The 18,869-nt window shown below is 41.4% G+C and overlaps 2 protein-coding genes and 1 long non-coding RNA gene across 3 annotated transcripts; 2 read left to right on the top strand and 1 right to left on the bottom strand.

Moving 5' to 3' along the window:
• The first annotated feature begins 2,951 nt into the window (after positions 1-2,951).
• On the top strand, positions 2,952-4,398 carry LOC117545433. Its single transcript, XM_034215206.1, has 2 exons — positions 2,952-3,110; positions 3,228-4,398. Exons 1-2 carry the CDS (start codon positions 3,061-3,063, stop codon positions 4,201-4,203), a joined length of 1,026 nt encoding a protein of 341 aa, XP_034071097.1. The 5' UTR covers positions 2,952-3,060; the 3' UTR covers positions 4,204-4,398.
• Positions 4,399-4,472: 74 nt separating this feature from the next.
• On the bottom strand, positions 4,473-8,222 carry LOC117545434. Its single transcript, XM_034215207.1, has 4 exons — positions 8,178-8,222; positions 6,282-6,667; positions 5,540-5,675; positions 4,473-5,331 (listed from the first exon to the last, which is right to left on the bottom strand). The coding sequence occupies exons 2-4, from the start codon at positions 6,416-6,418 to the stop codon at positions 4,888-4,890; spliced, it is 717 nt and encodes a 238-aa protein (XP_034071098.1). The 5' UTR covers positions 6,419-6,667; positions 8,178-8,222; the 3' UTR covers positions 4,473-4,887.
• A 6,462-nt stretch (positions 8,223-14,684) lies between these two features.
• LOC117545639 lies at positions 14,685-16,413 on the top strand. The gene is made up of 3 exons (XR_004568868.1): positions 14,685-14,925; positions 15,410-15,485; positions 15,918-16,413. It is a non-coding gene; the product is annotated as an uncharacterized LOC117545639 (long non-coding RNA).
• The last annotated feature ends 2,456 nt before the right edge of the window (positions 16,414-18,869 follow it).

Below are 18,869 nucleotides of genomic sequence, written 5' to 3'. Positions count from 1 at the left end.
TTCCCTTGGCCTCCAGGAGAAAACACCACTGAGTTCAAGGGATAATTCTCACCCACCTTTTGCTCTTGCCCTGCACTTGTATGTGCCAGTTGAGATGGTTCTTCCAGCAGCTCAACTCTGTCCCTCATCATGAACGCAGGAGGCTGGCTGTATATCTGAACTCGCGCCCTCATCATTCTCTTCATCATCTTGCACTTGTTCTAAACTGCTGCCAAAATGGTCTGTCAATTTGCGACATTTATATGCTTCACCTGCGAGTGACTTCACCTTTTTTTCTCTTGCCTTCTCGGCCCCACCTTTTCCTTTTCGTTTTCTTTGATTTTTATCCATATCTTTTCATTCTCCCTGTCTGCCGCGGCGTCTATCCATGGATCTATAATAAGAACTGGATACAGCGTGGGAGGCGGGGCCTCATTCATTCCTAGAGTTGCTCATTAGCGCATGATGATAAAATGGCCCAACTTTTGAGAGAGTGAAACGTCACAGATTACACGGCATGCCTGAGAAGTACCCGTATGTGCACTCATAGAGCATGCGCAACTTTAACCAAAATGTAAATCAAGCACGTCAATTTACGTACACGTAACAGCACCGTGCGTTCATGACAGCATGGTAATGGATTGTTATTATGATGGATTTTATATTAACGAGGCGGCAATTAGCAGCTAGCGGCTAGCTAGTAATTATGCTAATGTGACATCAATCGTTATGTACTTATATTACGCTGTAACAGGATCTAGTGATATCCAACAGAGCTTCATTTAGCATGAAAGAATTATTGCACTGTATATATATATATGTACAGTGCAATAAGCTTCTTAGTGCAATAATAAACTACAGGGACGTTAATCTAACGTCGGTAATATTAACTTTATTTATTACAACATTTACGGTACAACATTTGCATCATACAGCCCATAGTATAATATTTTACAAATTATGAATTACAGCAAACATGTGAAATATATCCATTATTACAGCTCCGTGGGATGGCAGTAAGGCGATATGGGTCCGTTGTTATTGTGCTTCCATGGGTAAAGATAAACGCATGTAGTGCTGAACATGTAACTTGAATGTGCCGGGCGGCGCGGTCCTGTGGGTTAGATGCGCATTCATAATGCAGAGGGAAATAACTCGCAGAATAACGTTATTAGCACATTTTTACAACTTGAGGAACGAATGTTTTTAATAAGGGTGAACAAAGTATGAACAAGTGTTCATACTGGGTTGTTTATTTAGTTTAAAAAAAATTATCCAACGAGTTACAGACCACTCTTTCCCAATGTAAGTCAATGGGAAAAAGTGTTTCCGGGCCCAGCAACCTAAAAGGAAGTGTAGTACCGCCGTTTGGCCACTACGAATATTCTCATCAGACTCCGGCGAACTTCCTGGGGGCTTGCGTCTATGGCTGCTTCTCAGGTCGATTAAATTAAATCCTTGCTTCCCTCACTTGCGTCGTTTCCCTGCGTTTAGTCCGCAAGGAAACCACGAGAAGCAGGGAAATGAGTTTTAAGAGCAATGGGCAGTGGCGGCCGGCCCATAGGGGCGCCGCCCCACCTCTTCCCACATTAAAAAAAAAATATTAAATAAAAAAAATAATATTTTTTTAAAAAAATATTTAAAAAATATATATATTTTATATTTTTATTTTTAATGAACAAGGTAAATATCATACAATAGGCTACATGCACAGTCACTTCCGCATTCTACTCATAGCGGCCGATTCATTTCCTGTTTGAAAATGACGACCTTCTACACCCGCTGCCTACAAGAGCTTCCGAAATTAAAAATGTCAGATGTTCATCGGATTTGCCGGACGACTAAAGCCCCAGCCAGCAAACTCGATAAAGGCTTCAAATTATATGCTGCGTCATATATACACAACTATGAAGGTAAGAAGGCAACCGGTACTAACCAGCTAGCTTTTGCTCCGGGTTACGCTAACATTAGCTGTCAAAAGCTAGGTAACGCCAGAGCCCTATAGTATAACTACTATTATTATTATTATTATACTACTACTATAGTAGACTACTATAGGGCTCTGGGTAAAGCTATGTACTGTTTCTGGTGTTAATTCTTTAAAACATTAGCCATTTTGCTAACAAATACTATCGTTTAATAGCCTTATAGCCTAGCCAAGGTTATCTTGTTGTTAGCCACACTGCATAATGGTATCAGCTTTTGTAAAGCAATGTTGCCATAGATGTGTTGACGTGAGTATAGATCTAACGCTGTTGCTCTGTTTTTCTTCATTCAGTGTCCAATAAAGACAGGCTGACAGGGCAGGTCAGCGTGAGAGCCTTGTGCTACAGGTCAATGCGGAAGAGCGAGACAGCACACAGTTTGAGTGTAGGCAGGCAGCATTGACACTGTTCCCCCCTGTTTATTGAGTTTCAGTTCAGTTAAACATTAGTTTACCTTAAGGGAATCTCAACAGTGTCCTACTTCTCCCTGCTTTATCACAGCTGATTGGTCAGATATTATTACATTGATTATGGATGTGTAAGTTTGGGGGTTCAAATATATAGTCAAAACTGCTTTAATACAATTTTCAAGGCATCTTAGTTTCCAAAGAAAGTTCATTGTGGTATTGTAGGGTAAGAGGGTAACACTAAGCATTCAGGAATACATGCTTCTTCTAGGATAATGGGTCAGTAAAAATAACCAATAATTCTACTCATAATAACCTCCTGGCTCATAGTAACAAGTGAGGTTACTAATCACTAGTATTTCTTCTCTCTTTTTTAGATAACGCTTCGTGATTCATCACCAGTGGTGCTCACGCACAACCAGTGCTCCTGTGTTGCAGGAACTGTTTTGTGCAATCACACAGTAGCATTGCTGTTCCAAACAGCACACTACACTGAACTGAACATGCCAGTTGTGCCACCTGTGCATAGCTGTACTGAATCGGAACAGCAATGGCACAAGCCGTGAACAATGGTAATTTCAATGAGGTTCAAATACTTGTAATCTTTCACAGAGTTTTTGTTTTAAAGTGACTCAACGAACAGTAATTGTCTTTTCCTTAAGGGTGTGAAGCCAGGGCCCATCAACTCCATGGTCTTCACCAAGCCTGTACCAAATAGGATGGTGCAGACTGGAGTAAGGTAATTTTAGCTGGAAAATTGTGTTTCCTGTGTTTTTAAAATTCATAATTCTGGTGCTGTATTCCTAACCTTTATTGTCACATTAATGTGCTATATTGTCTTTGCCATTCTTTGTAGGAGTGGATTCTACAGAGGCATGGTGGGGCCATTACCAGATCCCTGCCTGTTCAGAGTTACGGAGGCATACTCAGCATTCAGCATTGAAGACAGGCCGCTTGTGACCAGAATGAACATGAGACCTGACAAGCCCCTTGTGGAAAGTGCCTTCGGGATTGTGCAGGAGGGCAGTGTTCTGTCCTATCAGATGCCTGCTTTGACGTCTCGGTACACCACACTTCACACTGACACACCACCAACACCCCACTTGCCCATAGAGGGGTATGTGATCTTGCCATGTGATTTACCGCTGGTGTGCTCAGAAGAGGAGCAACTACATATGAACAGCTTATCTGTTGATTTGGAAATGTCTCACAAAATTGAGGAGGCTACCCGTGAGCAAAGCTCTAGCTCAGAGTGGCATCTGCTCCGCAAACCCAGGGTTACTGCCTCTAGGTTAAGAGAGATTTGTCACGTCAGAGGTGAGAGCTCTGCTAACTCTCTTGCAGAGCGAATACTCAAAGGTACAAGGCAGACTGCAGAAATGAGGAGAGGTGCCGAGATGGAGCCCACAGTAGCAGCTGAATACAGTAGACTGGCAAACGTGAACTACTCCCCTTGTGGCCTTGTCATTCACCCCTCTACGCCCTGGCTTGGTGCCTCCCCTGATGGAGTTGTTTTTGACCCAACAGAATATCCCCAATTTGGCCTTGTTGAATTCAAATGTCCCAATGTCCCAAATTATGTCGACTGCAAATATGTGCAGATGGAATGTGGCTCCCCTAAGCTCAAGAAAAGCCATGCCTATTACTGGCAAGTACAGGGTCAACTTCTTGTATCTGGGATGCAGTGGTGTGATTTTGTAGTGTGGGCACAAGAGGACTACCTGGTGCAAAGAATATACACAGATCCAGAAGTGCAAAGAGCAATCAGAGAAAAAGTAGACTTTTTTTTTTTTTACACATACATGCTGAAGTACCTGTCATTAAAAAAGTAGTGGGCACTGTAGCCATTGTTAACTCTGTAAGCAGTTAGCTGCTAGACCCTGGCTCAGCCGTCATTGTTTTTAGGAGGCAATCCCTCAATCATGTGTTCTGAATGACAACAAAATGTGATTTCAATATTTTGTTTTTGATATATATTGTTTGTCACATTTCATATATGTAAATAAATATACAATTGTATTTAAAAAGACAATAAAGTGAAGTGATTTGTGTAATGAATAGTAAATCAGTGCATTTGTAAGAAATCATCAACGCATTGTAATTTGCTATTTACCATTTATTCAAACAAAACACTAGCGTGTGTCAGGCAACACGGGATTACGGTGTGCTCACCCAGCTTAATCACAGCTACCTGCACAGGTGTCATCATCTTGTCTTATTTCACCCATTTCTTGACCAGTGCTTTGTTCTGATAGTTTGACAGCATACATGCTACTGCAAACAGTTGGTTGATGTTGTAGGCATGGGACAGGAGGATGACACCATCAAAAAGTTTGTTCTCTTTTATCCTCCTAATGACACGCTCCACATGAACCCTCAGTCTGGCAATGGCCTGTGTCTCCCTCACCTGATAGGCTGGCATTTGCTTCTGCTTTGACAGAAAAGGTGGGCAGTACACTTTGCATTTGCAGCAATCGCTGATCAGGAAGCCCTTATCTACCATCACTGCCATGTTTTCAGTCAACAACGCAGCTATTCCAGATTGTTTGAAAATCTCCTTGTCGCTGACAGAACCACAGACTGGAAACAAATGTCACTGCGCCATGTGGGGCTATGCCAACCAGGGCTTTCATGGTGCAGTGAGATTTGTATGTAGAATACATTTCACTTTGGAGGAGTGAGGATGGTGTTTGACACCTCAGCTCTGTGCAATCCAGGATCACCTGTGTGTCTGGGAAATCTTTGAATGCCTCTGGGAGGTGGGCTTGAACTTCTGCAGGTGTAAGCCAGATGCACTGTGACCCCAATAAAGTTGTAAGAAAACTCGTCCATGTTGCAATGATGCGGCTCACAGTGGACTGGTGTACGTTGAAGCGGTTTGCAAGGTCCCTCTCTTTCAAACCCACCGACAGGAAGCAGAGAAAAAGGAAGAACTCGTCAATTGGCTGAAGCAGCTGTCTCTGGAAGATAAACAAAAAAAGGGTACTATATTAATGTCATGAGTGTAGCACACCATGGGAAAAACATTAAGTTGTTTTAGTTCTCTGATGTATTCAAAAAGGATTGAGTACTATAGCCTTTTAGCCTACACGAAAGCAATGAAATGTTGGAGAAACATTTTCCCTTCAGTTTGTGTTTAGATTGTGTGTTAAAAGAAACGTAGCCTACCGTTGATGGACGTGCGTGTGTAACCACTTCTTCATTCCTCTTGGCAGCTGATATCGCTCTTGTAACACGAACCATTTTATAAATGGAAGGCTCAATCAAAAACCAGAAGGCCATCAGGTGGTTATAGCTCGGGAATCTGTACACAAAAGACACATGTCAGTCATTAATTGACTCGTTAACTGTAACACATGGGCTAATGCTTTCCTCTTGTTTGCTATAATACATTACAATTCAAATAGACTAAGAAGGCACTTGGTGCAGGTATAGTAATATACAGCAGTAACATGTAACAACTACATTAAAGCAGCAGTAATAATAATCTAAAACATACAGGGAACATTTTACACAGAATGACTACTTTTACTCTTCATTCTTAAGTGTGCAACTGGGAGAAACGCAGTGGATATTGACATGTACTTTTACTTTGGTAAGGTTTTGAAGATTTCCACTTGTAGTAAAGTATTATCAGTATGTTGTTAGTATTAGTATGTTTTACTCCACCACATTTAGTTAACCTTCATAGTTTCTAGTTACTTATGAAAACACATGATTTATGATTCTACATGTTCAGTTCAGGAGTATTTTCAAACCATAGTATTTGTACTTATACTTCAGTTAAGTTGAGTAGCCTACTTATTCCAACACTGCATGCAAATAGTCAGCAGTCAAACGGCAGGTAAACAGGATTCTTTATAAGCTAACCCATCTCAAAAACTTGGATAGAATTTAGCCAAAACATTACCTGGTATAGAATCGGATGTTGTCGTCGGAGCCAGCAAACCGCTGTAAGCAAAACTCTCGCTGGACTCTTAACTCCTGCAGTTGCTTCTGCAGATCCTCCAATGTTTTGGAGTTGTCTTCTGTAGCTTGAGAGGACATGTCCAGTGAAGCTGGTTCAGGGGTTGAGCAGTAATCATGGTCACGGACATCGATGTGCTCTTCCTGCTCCTCCCGAGAGACTGGTTCAGTGGGCCGCTCCCTTCTCTCCCAAACACTAGCCCGCGGTGTTTGAGCAATGAAGTGATTCCACTCAAACAGAGTTGGGACAGCACCTTTCACAAGCCTCCTACGGCCATCAATGGTTTTTGGCTCTATTAGTTGATCCGTAGCGAAGTGACGACTGCAGACCTTGGAATGAGAGTAGATTGTAAAGTTATCGCGTCGTATTTTAACCAGCCACTGTCTTCGCAGCTCGAGTTCGGTCGGAAAGCCATGGAAACTTAGGACGCCGTTGAATTTAGCTGACGCCGTACAAAGTGGGACACAGCAGTGCTCGGAGTAGTTCTTTACTTGTCTTTGCAAATGCTCCGTTTTGAAAATCTTCCGTCGACTCATATTTAAACCACAGATTTAAACAGTAAAACATTTGTGGACGCTCAGCTACGCAGACCAGAAGCAACCCGGAAGCGTCCGAGCAGTATAACGGCTAAGGCGGAAGTACGTCTCAGACCCTAGTGCATGTAGCCTATTGGTATCAGTAAAATGTATAATCTACAATAAAATCTTGTTTAAAATTGTGGTACGATGTCTAAAGTTACTGATAAGTCACATGTTTCCTGCCTGGCCTTGCCCATGGCATTAGTTTATCATTACCGGGTGGAGCCCCCGAGACAAACAGCAGCAACAAGCACTTGCAAAAGTCTCAATAGTAAACTGTGCCGCCGAAACATAATTTCAGCCAATCAGCGCCGTCAAATATTTTGGTCACGAGGGCGCTCACGTTGGCGCCCACGTTGCTTACGTGACGTGAGTTGTTTTTTAGACTCGTGAGTGACCAAGGTGACGCAGTATTTAGAATGGTGTGCAGGTGGAGTCGGCGGACCTCGGTCCGCACCCAATTCCGTGCAAGAACTACTCTCCAATCCTTTCCAAAGGAGAAGTTTGGGAGATAAATTGATACTTAAAGACCTTGGACCGGACCAACCCGATTTGTATATATCACAGCAAGCTCGTGAAAAAGACAAAACGTATCAACGAGGCTAGCTGGATGCAAACGATGCAAACAGGTAAATGCTATGTTTTGTTTCCCATGCTTGCTCTTCAAACAGCCGGGGACAGATACGATCTGTTCAGAAACTAGACAAAAGTTAAACAAGTACATGACACAGACTGTCTGTGTCATGGAGAATACAGTCGCTGGTTTATTTATGTCTGTATAGGCCGTTGTTGTGACAGTGGACGGTCGGAACATATATAACGTTAGCTTAGCCAAGCTCCATTCAGAAAACAAGCATTCTAAAAGGTTTTTCGCCTGCCGTCTGTCTGCAGACTTGTCAAAGCATTAATTCATGGTTTTTACTAACCGGTATCAGTAGGCTATGTTGTTACGTCGGCATCATTTAGAAACGTGTATTACAATTTAATCACGGTAAAATATGTTCATTTTGTTGTAGTTGTAGCTCCCGAGCCAGCCCGTCTTGTTTGAATGATGCGAGTAAACACAGCTGGCAGCCGCGGTGAAACTCGAGCGACTAGAGCGATGCGATAGGAGCGTTTAGAGCGAAGCGAATATTCGCATCGCGTCCGGTCTGAACGCAGCATTAAAGCGAGCTCCGCGCTGCACTGTAAACGCGCCATTACATCACCAGAAGTCCTAATTTAAGGGGTCATTTCTCCGCAAAACATTTTTTTTACTCACTATATCAAAAGCCCCACCAAAATTATTTTCCACCAGCCGCCACTGGCAATGGGACGTCCTTTCCTCCGTAGCGTCACGTGAAGCGACGTCCGTTTGTGATGACGCTACACAGCTGATCGTCTGACAGCAGCTCTGTCCCCGTTATTTCCACACACCCCCGCCTCTGTTAGTACACATTAGGCTTGTTTGAGACGCGTTGCGGCTCGCCTCGAAAGTAGACGAGAGTAACCGATCGCAGCCGGGGGAGGTCTCAAAAAGCTCGCCTGAAGTCGGACAGCTCGGAGTCGGCTTCGTCTTCTTCTTCTCTCGGTTTTTTGGCGGACTGCAAACAACTTTAAGGTGCATACCACCACCTCCGGAGTCGGCTTGACTCGGTTTGCATTTATAAAGAATGCACACATGTGTTTAATCGTTAATGTCAGATATGTACTAAGTAAATACATTTGTTCCTGCTCAAGATTAGATTCAACTTTATTGTTATTGCACATATTACAGGTACTGAGACAACGAAATGCAGTTTAGCTTCTAACTAGGTGCAAAAAGCAGTAAAGTGAAAAGTAATGTACACAATCTACAGAATAAAATATAGAATGAATTGAATGACGAATAAACTGTGAGGGGTATGAATACACTAGATATACACAGCAGCCTGAGAGCAGTATGAACAGTGTGTATGATGAATATGCTAAGATATATAAAGTATGAAAACGGTAAGCAATGCAAGTATAGTATAAAATATATGGATATTAATTTAATGATGATAAACATTGTGGAACAATGATGAAAAATGGGAATGGATGTGGCGACGTAAAACTGACACAAAACAACAACAAACTTTTGCCCAGCCAATTGGAGAGTTTCATCAGCAGCACGGGGTAAAAACCACCAATGAGCGCTCAGCTCGAGATACCAGCGAGTCGTTTCCCATCAAGCATTTAGCTTCCGCAGCCCGTGGAGAGGAACTGCGCCGCATCGCCGCGCCTCGCTCTCAAGGCTGCGGGCGTCTTTGTCCCGCGAGATTTCAACGTCTCATGTAGGCGAGCCTCCAGAGCAAGTCGGACAAAATGACGCACGAGCAAGACGTTGATCGAAATTGCGCAGGTCTGCGCAGGTCTCGCTTGTCTCAAACAAGCCTATTTACTGACACAAACATTTGTATCATCTGTTGTAGACCCCAATAAATAAAATAAAATAAGAACTAATTCTCAAAAAAGATAAACGCCATTCTTAAAATGTATAAACGAACAATAGTTTGATTAATATTGATTAGAGTGCACAATAGAAATAAAATAATTGAGAGACGAAAAAGAGATATGTTATCTATCAAAACCCAGTTAGATTAACATTCATTGGATTGCACACTTTGTTTGTTTGTTTGGATATGTGGTAAATTAACATTTCAATAGCACTTAATGACTGACTGAATGGAAATGACAATAAATGAAAATGTAAAACGAAAAAAGCGATCATGAAAATGTTTCCAAAAAATGAATTAAATGATTTTTGACCACTTTGTTGTTCAGATCAGGGTTTCCGCTAGGATTTTTTCTCGCCGGTCAAATGTCCGGGCAGAATTTATTTTACCGGACAAATTTGAAACTTACCGGTCATATTTCAATAATAATAATAAGAGTTGTGTTGCAGAGTTTCCGTTAGCAGGTAATTACCGGACTATGAGCAGATATGCTGATGTTTAAAACTCAGTTCACGGGGCTCATTTTTATATTGCTTCAGTTTATAATTGTAACAGATCGAAAAATGCAGCTTCATTTTTCAATAAATTATTCCACAAACAACAAACAACATAATTATTACATTCAAACTAACTACTTGTAGTAGATAACGTACATTATTCAAAAGTTTACATCAACTTTGAATAATAACACGGGAGAAACGGATCCTCTCTTTTCCCCTCTCCCTCCCTCTCTCTCCTGACAGCCCGTCAGTTTCTCATGCAGCTCCTGCAGCTCGCTAAACAGTGGGCGGGGCTTCAGGTGATCATGCAGAGCTGCGTGTCTCGGTCTGACTCAGCAGCTGATCTGATCTCTCTCGCGTCCGGTTATACTTCACTCTCGTTTATGTCCATATCGATCAGATCTCCTGATCGGCCTTTATAGAGAGCACCGATCAAACTATTAAGAGTGAATATCGGCCGATAATGACCGGCGGCCGATCTATCGGAGCATCCCTAATTATTACCAGACATTTTGACCGGCAGGTTTTGAATTTACCGGTTTTTAATAAATTTTACCAGCTAAAAACCGGTAATTACCGGCTAACGGAAACCCTGGTTCAGATATATCACATATTTGTAACTAAATGATACATGAATTGAAACAAAACACCGTATAAACTGAGGAGTGACTCCCGTGAGATTCATGTATTTTCTTCACTCTGCTCTCATGTCAAGAAGCATCAGTGCATGCACTGCCTCGTCCAATCAGTGAGCGATACACAGTAAGGGGGCGGGGTGAGTATCTGAGGATTTCATCGGAGGATGGTCTGGTGGTTCCTCGGTTATCGTTCCTCCATGATCGCTCCTCGCTCCTCGCTCCTCGATCCTCCGGCAGAAATAAGAGCCATGGGACGGTACTCAAGATGGCGCAGGCAAATCAACTTCCGTTGAGACCAGGGGCGTCGCCTGGACCTGGAAACATTCGGGGCTTAGCCCACAGTGGCGGCGCTACAGTCGAATTTTCTACTGCAAGACTCTCCACACGCACATACACAATTGCGCCATCTGGTGTCACAAACGTGTGCCTGCATTAGCTTTGTTACGGCAATGCATTGTGGGAGATTCTCATAGCACGTGAGGATCTCTTGAGGGTAAGGTGCCTGTATTATCTCGGTGGACAAAATGTATGTTTTTATTTTATAAGGACAATAACGTACTGTTGTGTTTGTTTAGTGTAATGTTAATTGTTTAATGCTCACAGACACAGCAACATGTTTTTAGTGTGATTGGCTATTTGTTTTATGATTTATCAACGTGATCATCAATAGCTAATCTGAGCACCAGAACCCAGCTCACGTGTCCTTTTATGCTGTCCATTGAAATGCAGGTATGTGAGTTTTGTTCACCAGTTTATTTATGTGTAATGTTTCACATTTCCTCCACATGATGCCTCGACTACAAAGTCTTCCATGTTTCTATGCTTCTTCCTCTGTGTCACAGTTTCGGGAATATCAAGATCATTGCACAGGGCCTTGGTCTTGTCATAGACCTCATGTGCTTTCTCGTTACTTTGGTAACTTTTCAGTGTGTTCTCAACTGCTGTTTTGTAATCTACTGCCTGCACCAAGTCAAGTGTTTCTTTCTGCAGGTATTTGTGCAGGCCCTGAGTGGTTGAGAGCAGTGTCTGGAACATGACAGCATGTAGATGGTACTGCATTTTCAAAGCTTGCTTTCCAGTCCCTTTGCTAGAGGGGCTGAAAGGCTCCCTAAAGTCTTGATCAAAGCAGGGAGGTTTTTGACATGCCCAGCGAACAAGTTGTTTGTCTCCTACCTCTAGCTGTTTCTGAAATGTTTGCAATCTCTGATGGTGGACAAGAGATGTGGAGAAGAAAGAGTAGAGACACTCCAGGAGATCAACGCAGGTATGTGAGTTTTATATGAGTTTGTATACGTTTAATGTTTCACATTGCTTGTGAATATACTACCACTATACGATCACTGATGTTTTGTTGTTGACTGGACACTTATTTTGTAAAAGAGATAGCATGAGAGGATCTCTTAAGGCCCTGTCACACTGTCCCAAAATTGACACCCGAATATGGAATTGTGAATTTCGCACGAAGATGGCCCCGAACCACACACGAAGGCAACATTTACATTACATTTAAGACATACAACTGCAATGAAAGTACCAAAAACAATGATGTTACAGTACTATGATACTGTACTGATATCTTCAGACTTTGTTCTTTACTTTATCCGTCGTTATATGTAGAAAATATTACGTTTTCTCCGTAATGTTGTTTCCATAACAACAACAACTTCCTGTCAACTGTCCTTCAAAATAATATATTATATCCTTTTTAGTTTCACAGAACACAAATTGGGTTATTTACATAATATATTTACATGATTTTGTTGTGCAATAAAACAACCCGATGGACACACGATAAAGGAAATGTTCAAATTCGGCTGTGATCGTAGCAACATCGGGCCATTCGTGAGGGCATCTTAAGCCATCATATGACCGCCGGTGGAGTTTCTCAGGCTCCGGCAGCAACTTCGTGAGCGGTGGCAAAATCTTTGGCATGCCAAAAAATTGCCGAAGGACCTTGCGAAGGTTCATTTTCGTGTTGAATTTGTGTGTCAATTTTGCCCTTCGTAAGGCCATCGTGAGGGCATCTTGTTATCATCGGTGCCATCGGGCATTCGCCCCGATCAGAGTGAGGGTGAATGCACCGATGATAACACGAAGATGACACGATTTGACAAGATGCCCTCACGAGTGCCTTACGAAGTTGCCGCTCACGAAGTTGCTGCCGGAGCCTGAGAAACTCCACCGGCGGTCATACGATGGCTTAGATGCCCTCACGAATGGCCCGATGTTGCTACGATCACAGCCGAATTTGAACATTTCCTTTATCGTGTGTCCATCGGGTGTCAATTTCGGGACAGTGTGACAGGGCCTTTAAGCAATGCAGCTCACGTGTCCTTTTTATATGCTGTCCATTGAAATGCAGGAAAGTAATCACCAGCTCTGAGTGATCTGTTGCCGAGGGGACACTACACCGGAGTTACATAAGCAGAGATAAAGTGCTCTTTTGGGGGGAACTCACCTCCTCTGGGGTCCCCCAGGAAGACTTTTTTTAAATATTGAAGTTAAAAGCATCAATCTTGTGCACTTTGAGAGCAACATTAAGAGATATGGATACATCTCTCAACACCCATATGTCAAAAAGAAATCAAAGAATCAGAAACGGGTTTATTATTTAAAAACACTTCATTTTCCAATTAAATCATAAACTATGTCAAATTATTAGAAGTTGTTAGTAATCAGATTAAACAGAAAAAAGGGATGGAAGGAGGAAATAATAATCCCTCATCACTTGCTGTTTGCGGTTGAAATGATCTCTTTTGCTGGCCAAACATGCTGGATGGAAAGCAGTGATGTCTCACTTGCCTTGGCCCTGTATCTGCAGTCCCTAAATCATTCATGTTACCCATTGACTCTTGTCTGTTCTGGTGTTCCTGTTCATTGTTGTCTCCATTGTCATTCTTGTCTGTTGTATCTCCTTGTGTGTCCCTTTCTCCTGTTCTCCTTTCTTCATCCTCTACTCTGTTTGGCTCATCTGTGATGACTGTGTAGGTAAACACAAACAAGTATGTAAGTCAATCAGTTTCCAGCTCTGTCAAATAAATGAATTTCAAGATACACAAATGTGTCTTCATTAAAATGAGTGTCACCACACTCTCACAAAATGTAATACTAACCAATTGAAAATAGTTAAATTTACATTGGAAACCTCTTGTAGATATCACTATTAAGAGAATTTATCTGCCAATAGGACAGAATCATTCCTATACAAATGCAGTTTGAGTAATTCACTTAATATATTCACTTAACACTTTAATATAGTCATTTTCACTTAATACTCTAATATAGTCATCTTTCTGGATTCAACACTAAGGAAAGCTGTACAATTTGAGATGATAATGAGGAAAAAAGGCCTCCAACAATGCAGATCATTTTTTGATCATATCAATTTTAAGATGGGGGTCAAGGCTTAATATTTGGGAGCATAGTGTCCCTTCCCCCTTTCAGGAGCCCCACTGGATTAGCTTTGATCTGAAAGCTTGTTAGCTGGCTGTCCATCTCATAATGTTCACATAGAAACTAGCTGTCAATAGGAAATATCAATCAGAAGAATTATATTTTCATGCAAAAATCTGTCATAAAAAGAGGTGGCACATTTAAATGCAGGTGTTGTTATGGCAACGTCAGTGGCCAAACAGCCACATTTACTGCTGCAAATACGTTCAAACATGCTGTTGACACGTAAAGCAGTGGCAACTATGCCACCATTTCAGCTGACTTTTTCTCAGAAATACTGTCACATAACATCCATATATATTTCAGTGCTAGGTTGATGCTTAGCTATGCTAACTATGAAACACTTTAACTGACAGGACTCAGGATCAACTGTGTACTGTTGTACTGCTAAAGCCCCGGATGCCTACCCCAGGCGACGCCCCTGGTTGAGACCGAGGACCGAGGAGCGAGGAAATGAAAATAGTCGACCTGAGAAGCAGCCTATCCCTTTTCTTCGTGTGGGTGTGGCAAGCCCCCAGGAAGTGCGCCGGAGTCTGATGAGAATATTCGTAGTGGCCAAACGGCGGTACTACACTTCCGTTTGGTTTCTGGGCCCGGAAACACTTTTTCCCATTGACTTACATGGGGAAAGAGTGGTCTGTAACTCGTTGGATACTTTTTTAAAAACTAAATAAACAACCCAGTATGAAGACTTGTATAGCCCTTATTAAAAACATTCGTTCCTCAAGTTGTAAAAATGTGCTAATAACGTTATTCTGAGAGTTATTTCCCTCGGCATTATGAACGCGCATCTAACCCACGGGACCGCGCTGCCCGGCACGTTCATGTGATGTGACGTGTTCAGCACCTCCCCCTTCACACGCGGTCACGTTCAGTGTTCACTGTCACGTCACTGAGGCTAAAGAGACAACGCTTTATATATACAGTCTATGCTAACAACCGACAACAGTTTGCTCCAAAAGGTAAGATACGAAAACATATTTATTTTCTAACCTGCCTCCTTAATGTCTGTATGTAATGTACTGTAACATGTTCTCATATAAAAGAGTAAAATAAGCCAAACCACTCATCAGCAACCGCTACTGTGGCTAAGCTAATGTTGGGTGTTTGCACAGTAATTTTCCATACTTTTCATAGTTAACCAAAATGCTAGAAATGTATGCATGCCAGCAGTTCTGCAATGTTAACTCTGTATGCATTAGCTAACTTTCTAGAAACCAGACTTTGCATTTATAATTCGTTTTATATATATATATATATATTTCTATTTAAAATCTATAAATGTGAGATGAAAAAACTAAAAATGACATAATTATATTATATTTTCACAACTAATTTCCAATGCAATGTCCCTACCATTGTAAACGACGATGCATACAGAATCTTCAAGAACACATATTATTTTAAAGAGGCGTGAAGAGCTAATCATTTGTACTTTATTTATAGATGGCAGAAATAGCCGGATCGTCATCCAGAGAGGAAATCCTGAAGGAAAGTGGGCCTCCCGCCATACTTGGACAAGGTGCTGTATAGTTTTTATAAGAATTGTTATTCATTTTGTTTCAGTAATTTTTTGATTGCATACCCTTTACTTTCATATGGCAAAAACAAATATATTGTACCTTATTTTTACATCTGATAAGGGAAATCAGTTGATTGTGACCTTATCACAAAAAGTCAGTGACTTGATACATCCTGCTTCGTAATAATGTATGAAATCGTCATGCATTATTTAATGTAATATTAATATATAATCTTAATCCTTATAAAGTTTCATCATGATTCTATATACAAGTATAGAGTTATATGTAATATAATATACAAATTAAACTTGTGTAGTCTTAAAAATATGATGAAAATGATATGACAACTCAGGCTACATGTACCGCCTTTTTCTAAAAGATGATCACCAGTAACCACTTTTTACTTTTTCAATATATTTTATTCTATCTAGGTCCCAATGTGTGGATAATAGGGAGCAGCTACGTTAGACGTGGGGAAGAAAGAGCCAGACACACCATGGGAAGCAACCTGGGTCTCAATTGCCGTGTGTGGTGGTTTGGCAAGGGTGGTCTGAGGTGGAGGAACCTTCTTCCCTTTTTCTATTAGTCCTTGAGAGGAAGAACAGTCCCGGATGTCCTGCTCATCCACTGTGGCGGCAACGACCTTGGCAACATCAAAGGTGTGGAGCTTGTCACAGCGATGAAGCAGGACCTGCTTTCCCTCAGTGACAACTTCTCAGAGATGAAGATAATTCTATCTTCTATCAATGAGAGATGTCACTGGAGGAAAGCCAATCCGGGAAAGCTGAACAAGGCCAGAATGTGGGTGAACAGAGAGATGGGTAAATGTGTTAGTGGTTTGGGTAGAGTGTAAGGCATCCTTGCATTAAGTTTGACTGCCCTGGCATATTTCTAAGAGATGGAGTTCATTTCACCAATTTGGGAAATTATTTGTTTTTAAGTAACCTTAAACAGTCCCTTGAGGCTACAATCTAAAGTGGTTCTGCATTTTGGATTCTAGCCTCAACAGGATATGTATATTTAACAAGAATAACTTTTAAATTTGACAGGGCAGTCCTCCTTGTAAGGATGTCTTCACTTACTCACACTATTTTTTTTTAATTTAATTAAATTGTTCACTCACATTCTGTGTTCTTCCTCTCTCTTAAACTTTAGTCCCCTTGTCTTTTTCTCTCTTTCCCTCACTCATCTTAGTCCCCTTGTCTTTTTCTCTCTTTCCCTCACTCATCTTAGTCCCCTTGTCTTTTTCTCTCTTTCCCTCACTCATCTTAGTCCCCTTGTCTTTTTCTCTCTTTCCCTCACTCATCTTAGTCCCCTTGTCTTTTTCTCTCTTTCCCTCACTCATTTTAGTCCCCCTGTTTTGTTTCTCTCTTTCCCTCACTCATCTTCCCCAGCCTCCCCAGCCTCACCCAGACGACGAGACGGCGTACAAAGAGGAGGTCGAAAACCTGACATCTTGGTGCCAGGATAACAACCTCCATCTCAACGTCAGCAAAACCAAGGAGCTGATTGTGGATTGCAGGAAGCAGCAAAGAGAGAGACACGCCCCCCATCGCCATCAATGGGACTACGGTAGAGAGAGTCAGCAGCTTCAGGTTCCTCAGTGTCCATCACGGACACGGCTGCATCACGGCCCGTTACGGCAGCTGCACCGCCCTCAATCGTAAGGCTTTCCAAAGGGTGGTGAAAACCGCACAGAACATCACCAGGGCGGAGCTGCCATCCATGGAGGACCTTTACTCCCAGCGGCTCAGGAAGAAAGCCCTCAGTTTATGTTTATGTTTATTTTAGAAATGTTTTGGCACATTTGTTCCTATTCTGCTAATGGTATATTGCAGGATATTTAAGTCTCCCATGTACTTTTTAAATTAATAATAGTATGTTCATCTTGATGTTTAACTTGTAATATTGTAATCATCTTAGTTAGAAATGCTGTTTCCACCCCATCCTCTGCTGCTGAATGATTTTATATATTGTTACTTAAAGTGCTTGTCTTTGATATTATAATGATTACACCAGAAAGTCACTCTTTGTGAGATTTATTTGTTCACATTTTTCCCAGCCACAAGATGATGTTCATTCATTGGAGGCCTCAAAGCTGGGTGAAGGTATTGATGCACGGATCAATGCAATCCTTTACAACAGCATTCCACTATGGTTGGGGATGTCTGTAAAAAAAGGAGAAATAATCTTAAACCAAATAAGTGTTGCAATATAGGGAAACAAACTGACAAAAACATCAATTAGATCAGAATACATTGACATTGTTACAGCAGAAAAGAGCCAAATACAGCCTAATGTTACTTAAAGTATGCATACAAAAAGTATTAAAGATTCAAAACAAGAAATTATAATTAAAAACAAATACACATTTCACAAAATACACATCCAGCAACAACAGTTTGGAGGATTTAGCAGCCTGGTATATTACACAGTTTTAGCGGCATATTTATATATATATATATTTATATATATATACACATGGTTGGTATTTAACAACAAGGGGTGTTGTACTGTGATATTGATATTTATGGGAACATTTTACACCTTTCCTTCAAGTATTATAAGTTTTAGTTACTTGTGGGTTACTTAACATGAATAATCACAGTTACTATCCTTTTACTCCATCACATTTCAAAAAGAAATAGGATATTGTTATTTTAACTCCACCACAGTAATCCATCATCAGCTTTACTTTTTAGATAAAGTTTTAACTCACAATTGATCATAACAGGCTTCAACATATACATTTGTATATATTACCAAGTGGTTTCATGTACAACCCACACAAGTATCATGCTAAATGAAGCTCTGTTGCTTGGATATCACTAGTTCCTGATGTCAGCGTAATATAAAAGTACATAACGATTGATGTGTAAGTTAGTATCATTTACTAGCTAGCCGCTAGCTGCTAACTGCCGCCTCGTTAATATAAATCTAGTACCATGCTGTCATGAACGCGCGGTACTGTTACGTGTACGCAAATCCACGTGCTTAATGTGAACGAGCCTTTTGGGCGGCGTGGTTAAAGTTGCACATGCTCTATGAGTGCACATCATGGATGTATAATAACTGGATACAGCGTGGGAGGCGGGGCCTCATTCATTCCTATGAGAGTTGCTCATTAGCGCATGATGATAAAATGGCCCAACTTTTGAGAGAGTGAAACGTCACAGATTACCCAGCATGCCTGAGAAGTACCCGTATGTGCGCTCATAGCGCATGCGCAACTTTAACCAAAATGCTCGTTCACATCAAGCACGTCAATTTGCGTACACGTAACAGCACCGTGCGTTCATGACAGCATGGTAATGATTTGTTATTATGATGCATTTGATATTAACGAGGCGGCAGTTAGCAGCTAGCGGCTAGCTAGTAATTAT

The sequence above is a fragment of the Gymnodraco acuticeps genome, unplaced genomic scaffold (genome assembly GCF_902827175.1).
Source record: "Gymnodraco acuticeps unplaced genomic scaffold, fGymAcu1.1, whole genome shotgun sequence".
Taxonomy (NCBI): domain Eukaryota; kingdom Metazoa; phylum Chordata; class Actinopteri; order Perciformes; family Bathydraconidae; genus Gymnodraco; species Gymnodraco acuticeps.
The sequence above is the reverse complement of the archived record's forward strand: the minus strand, read 5'-3'. Positions and strand labels throughout refer to the sequence as shown.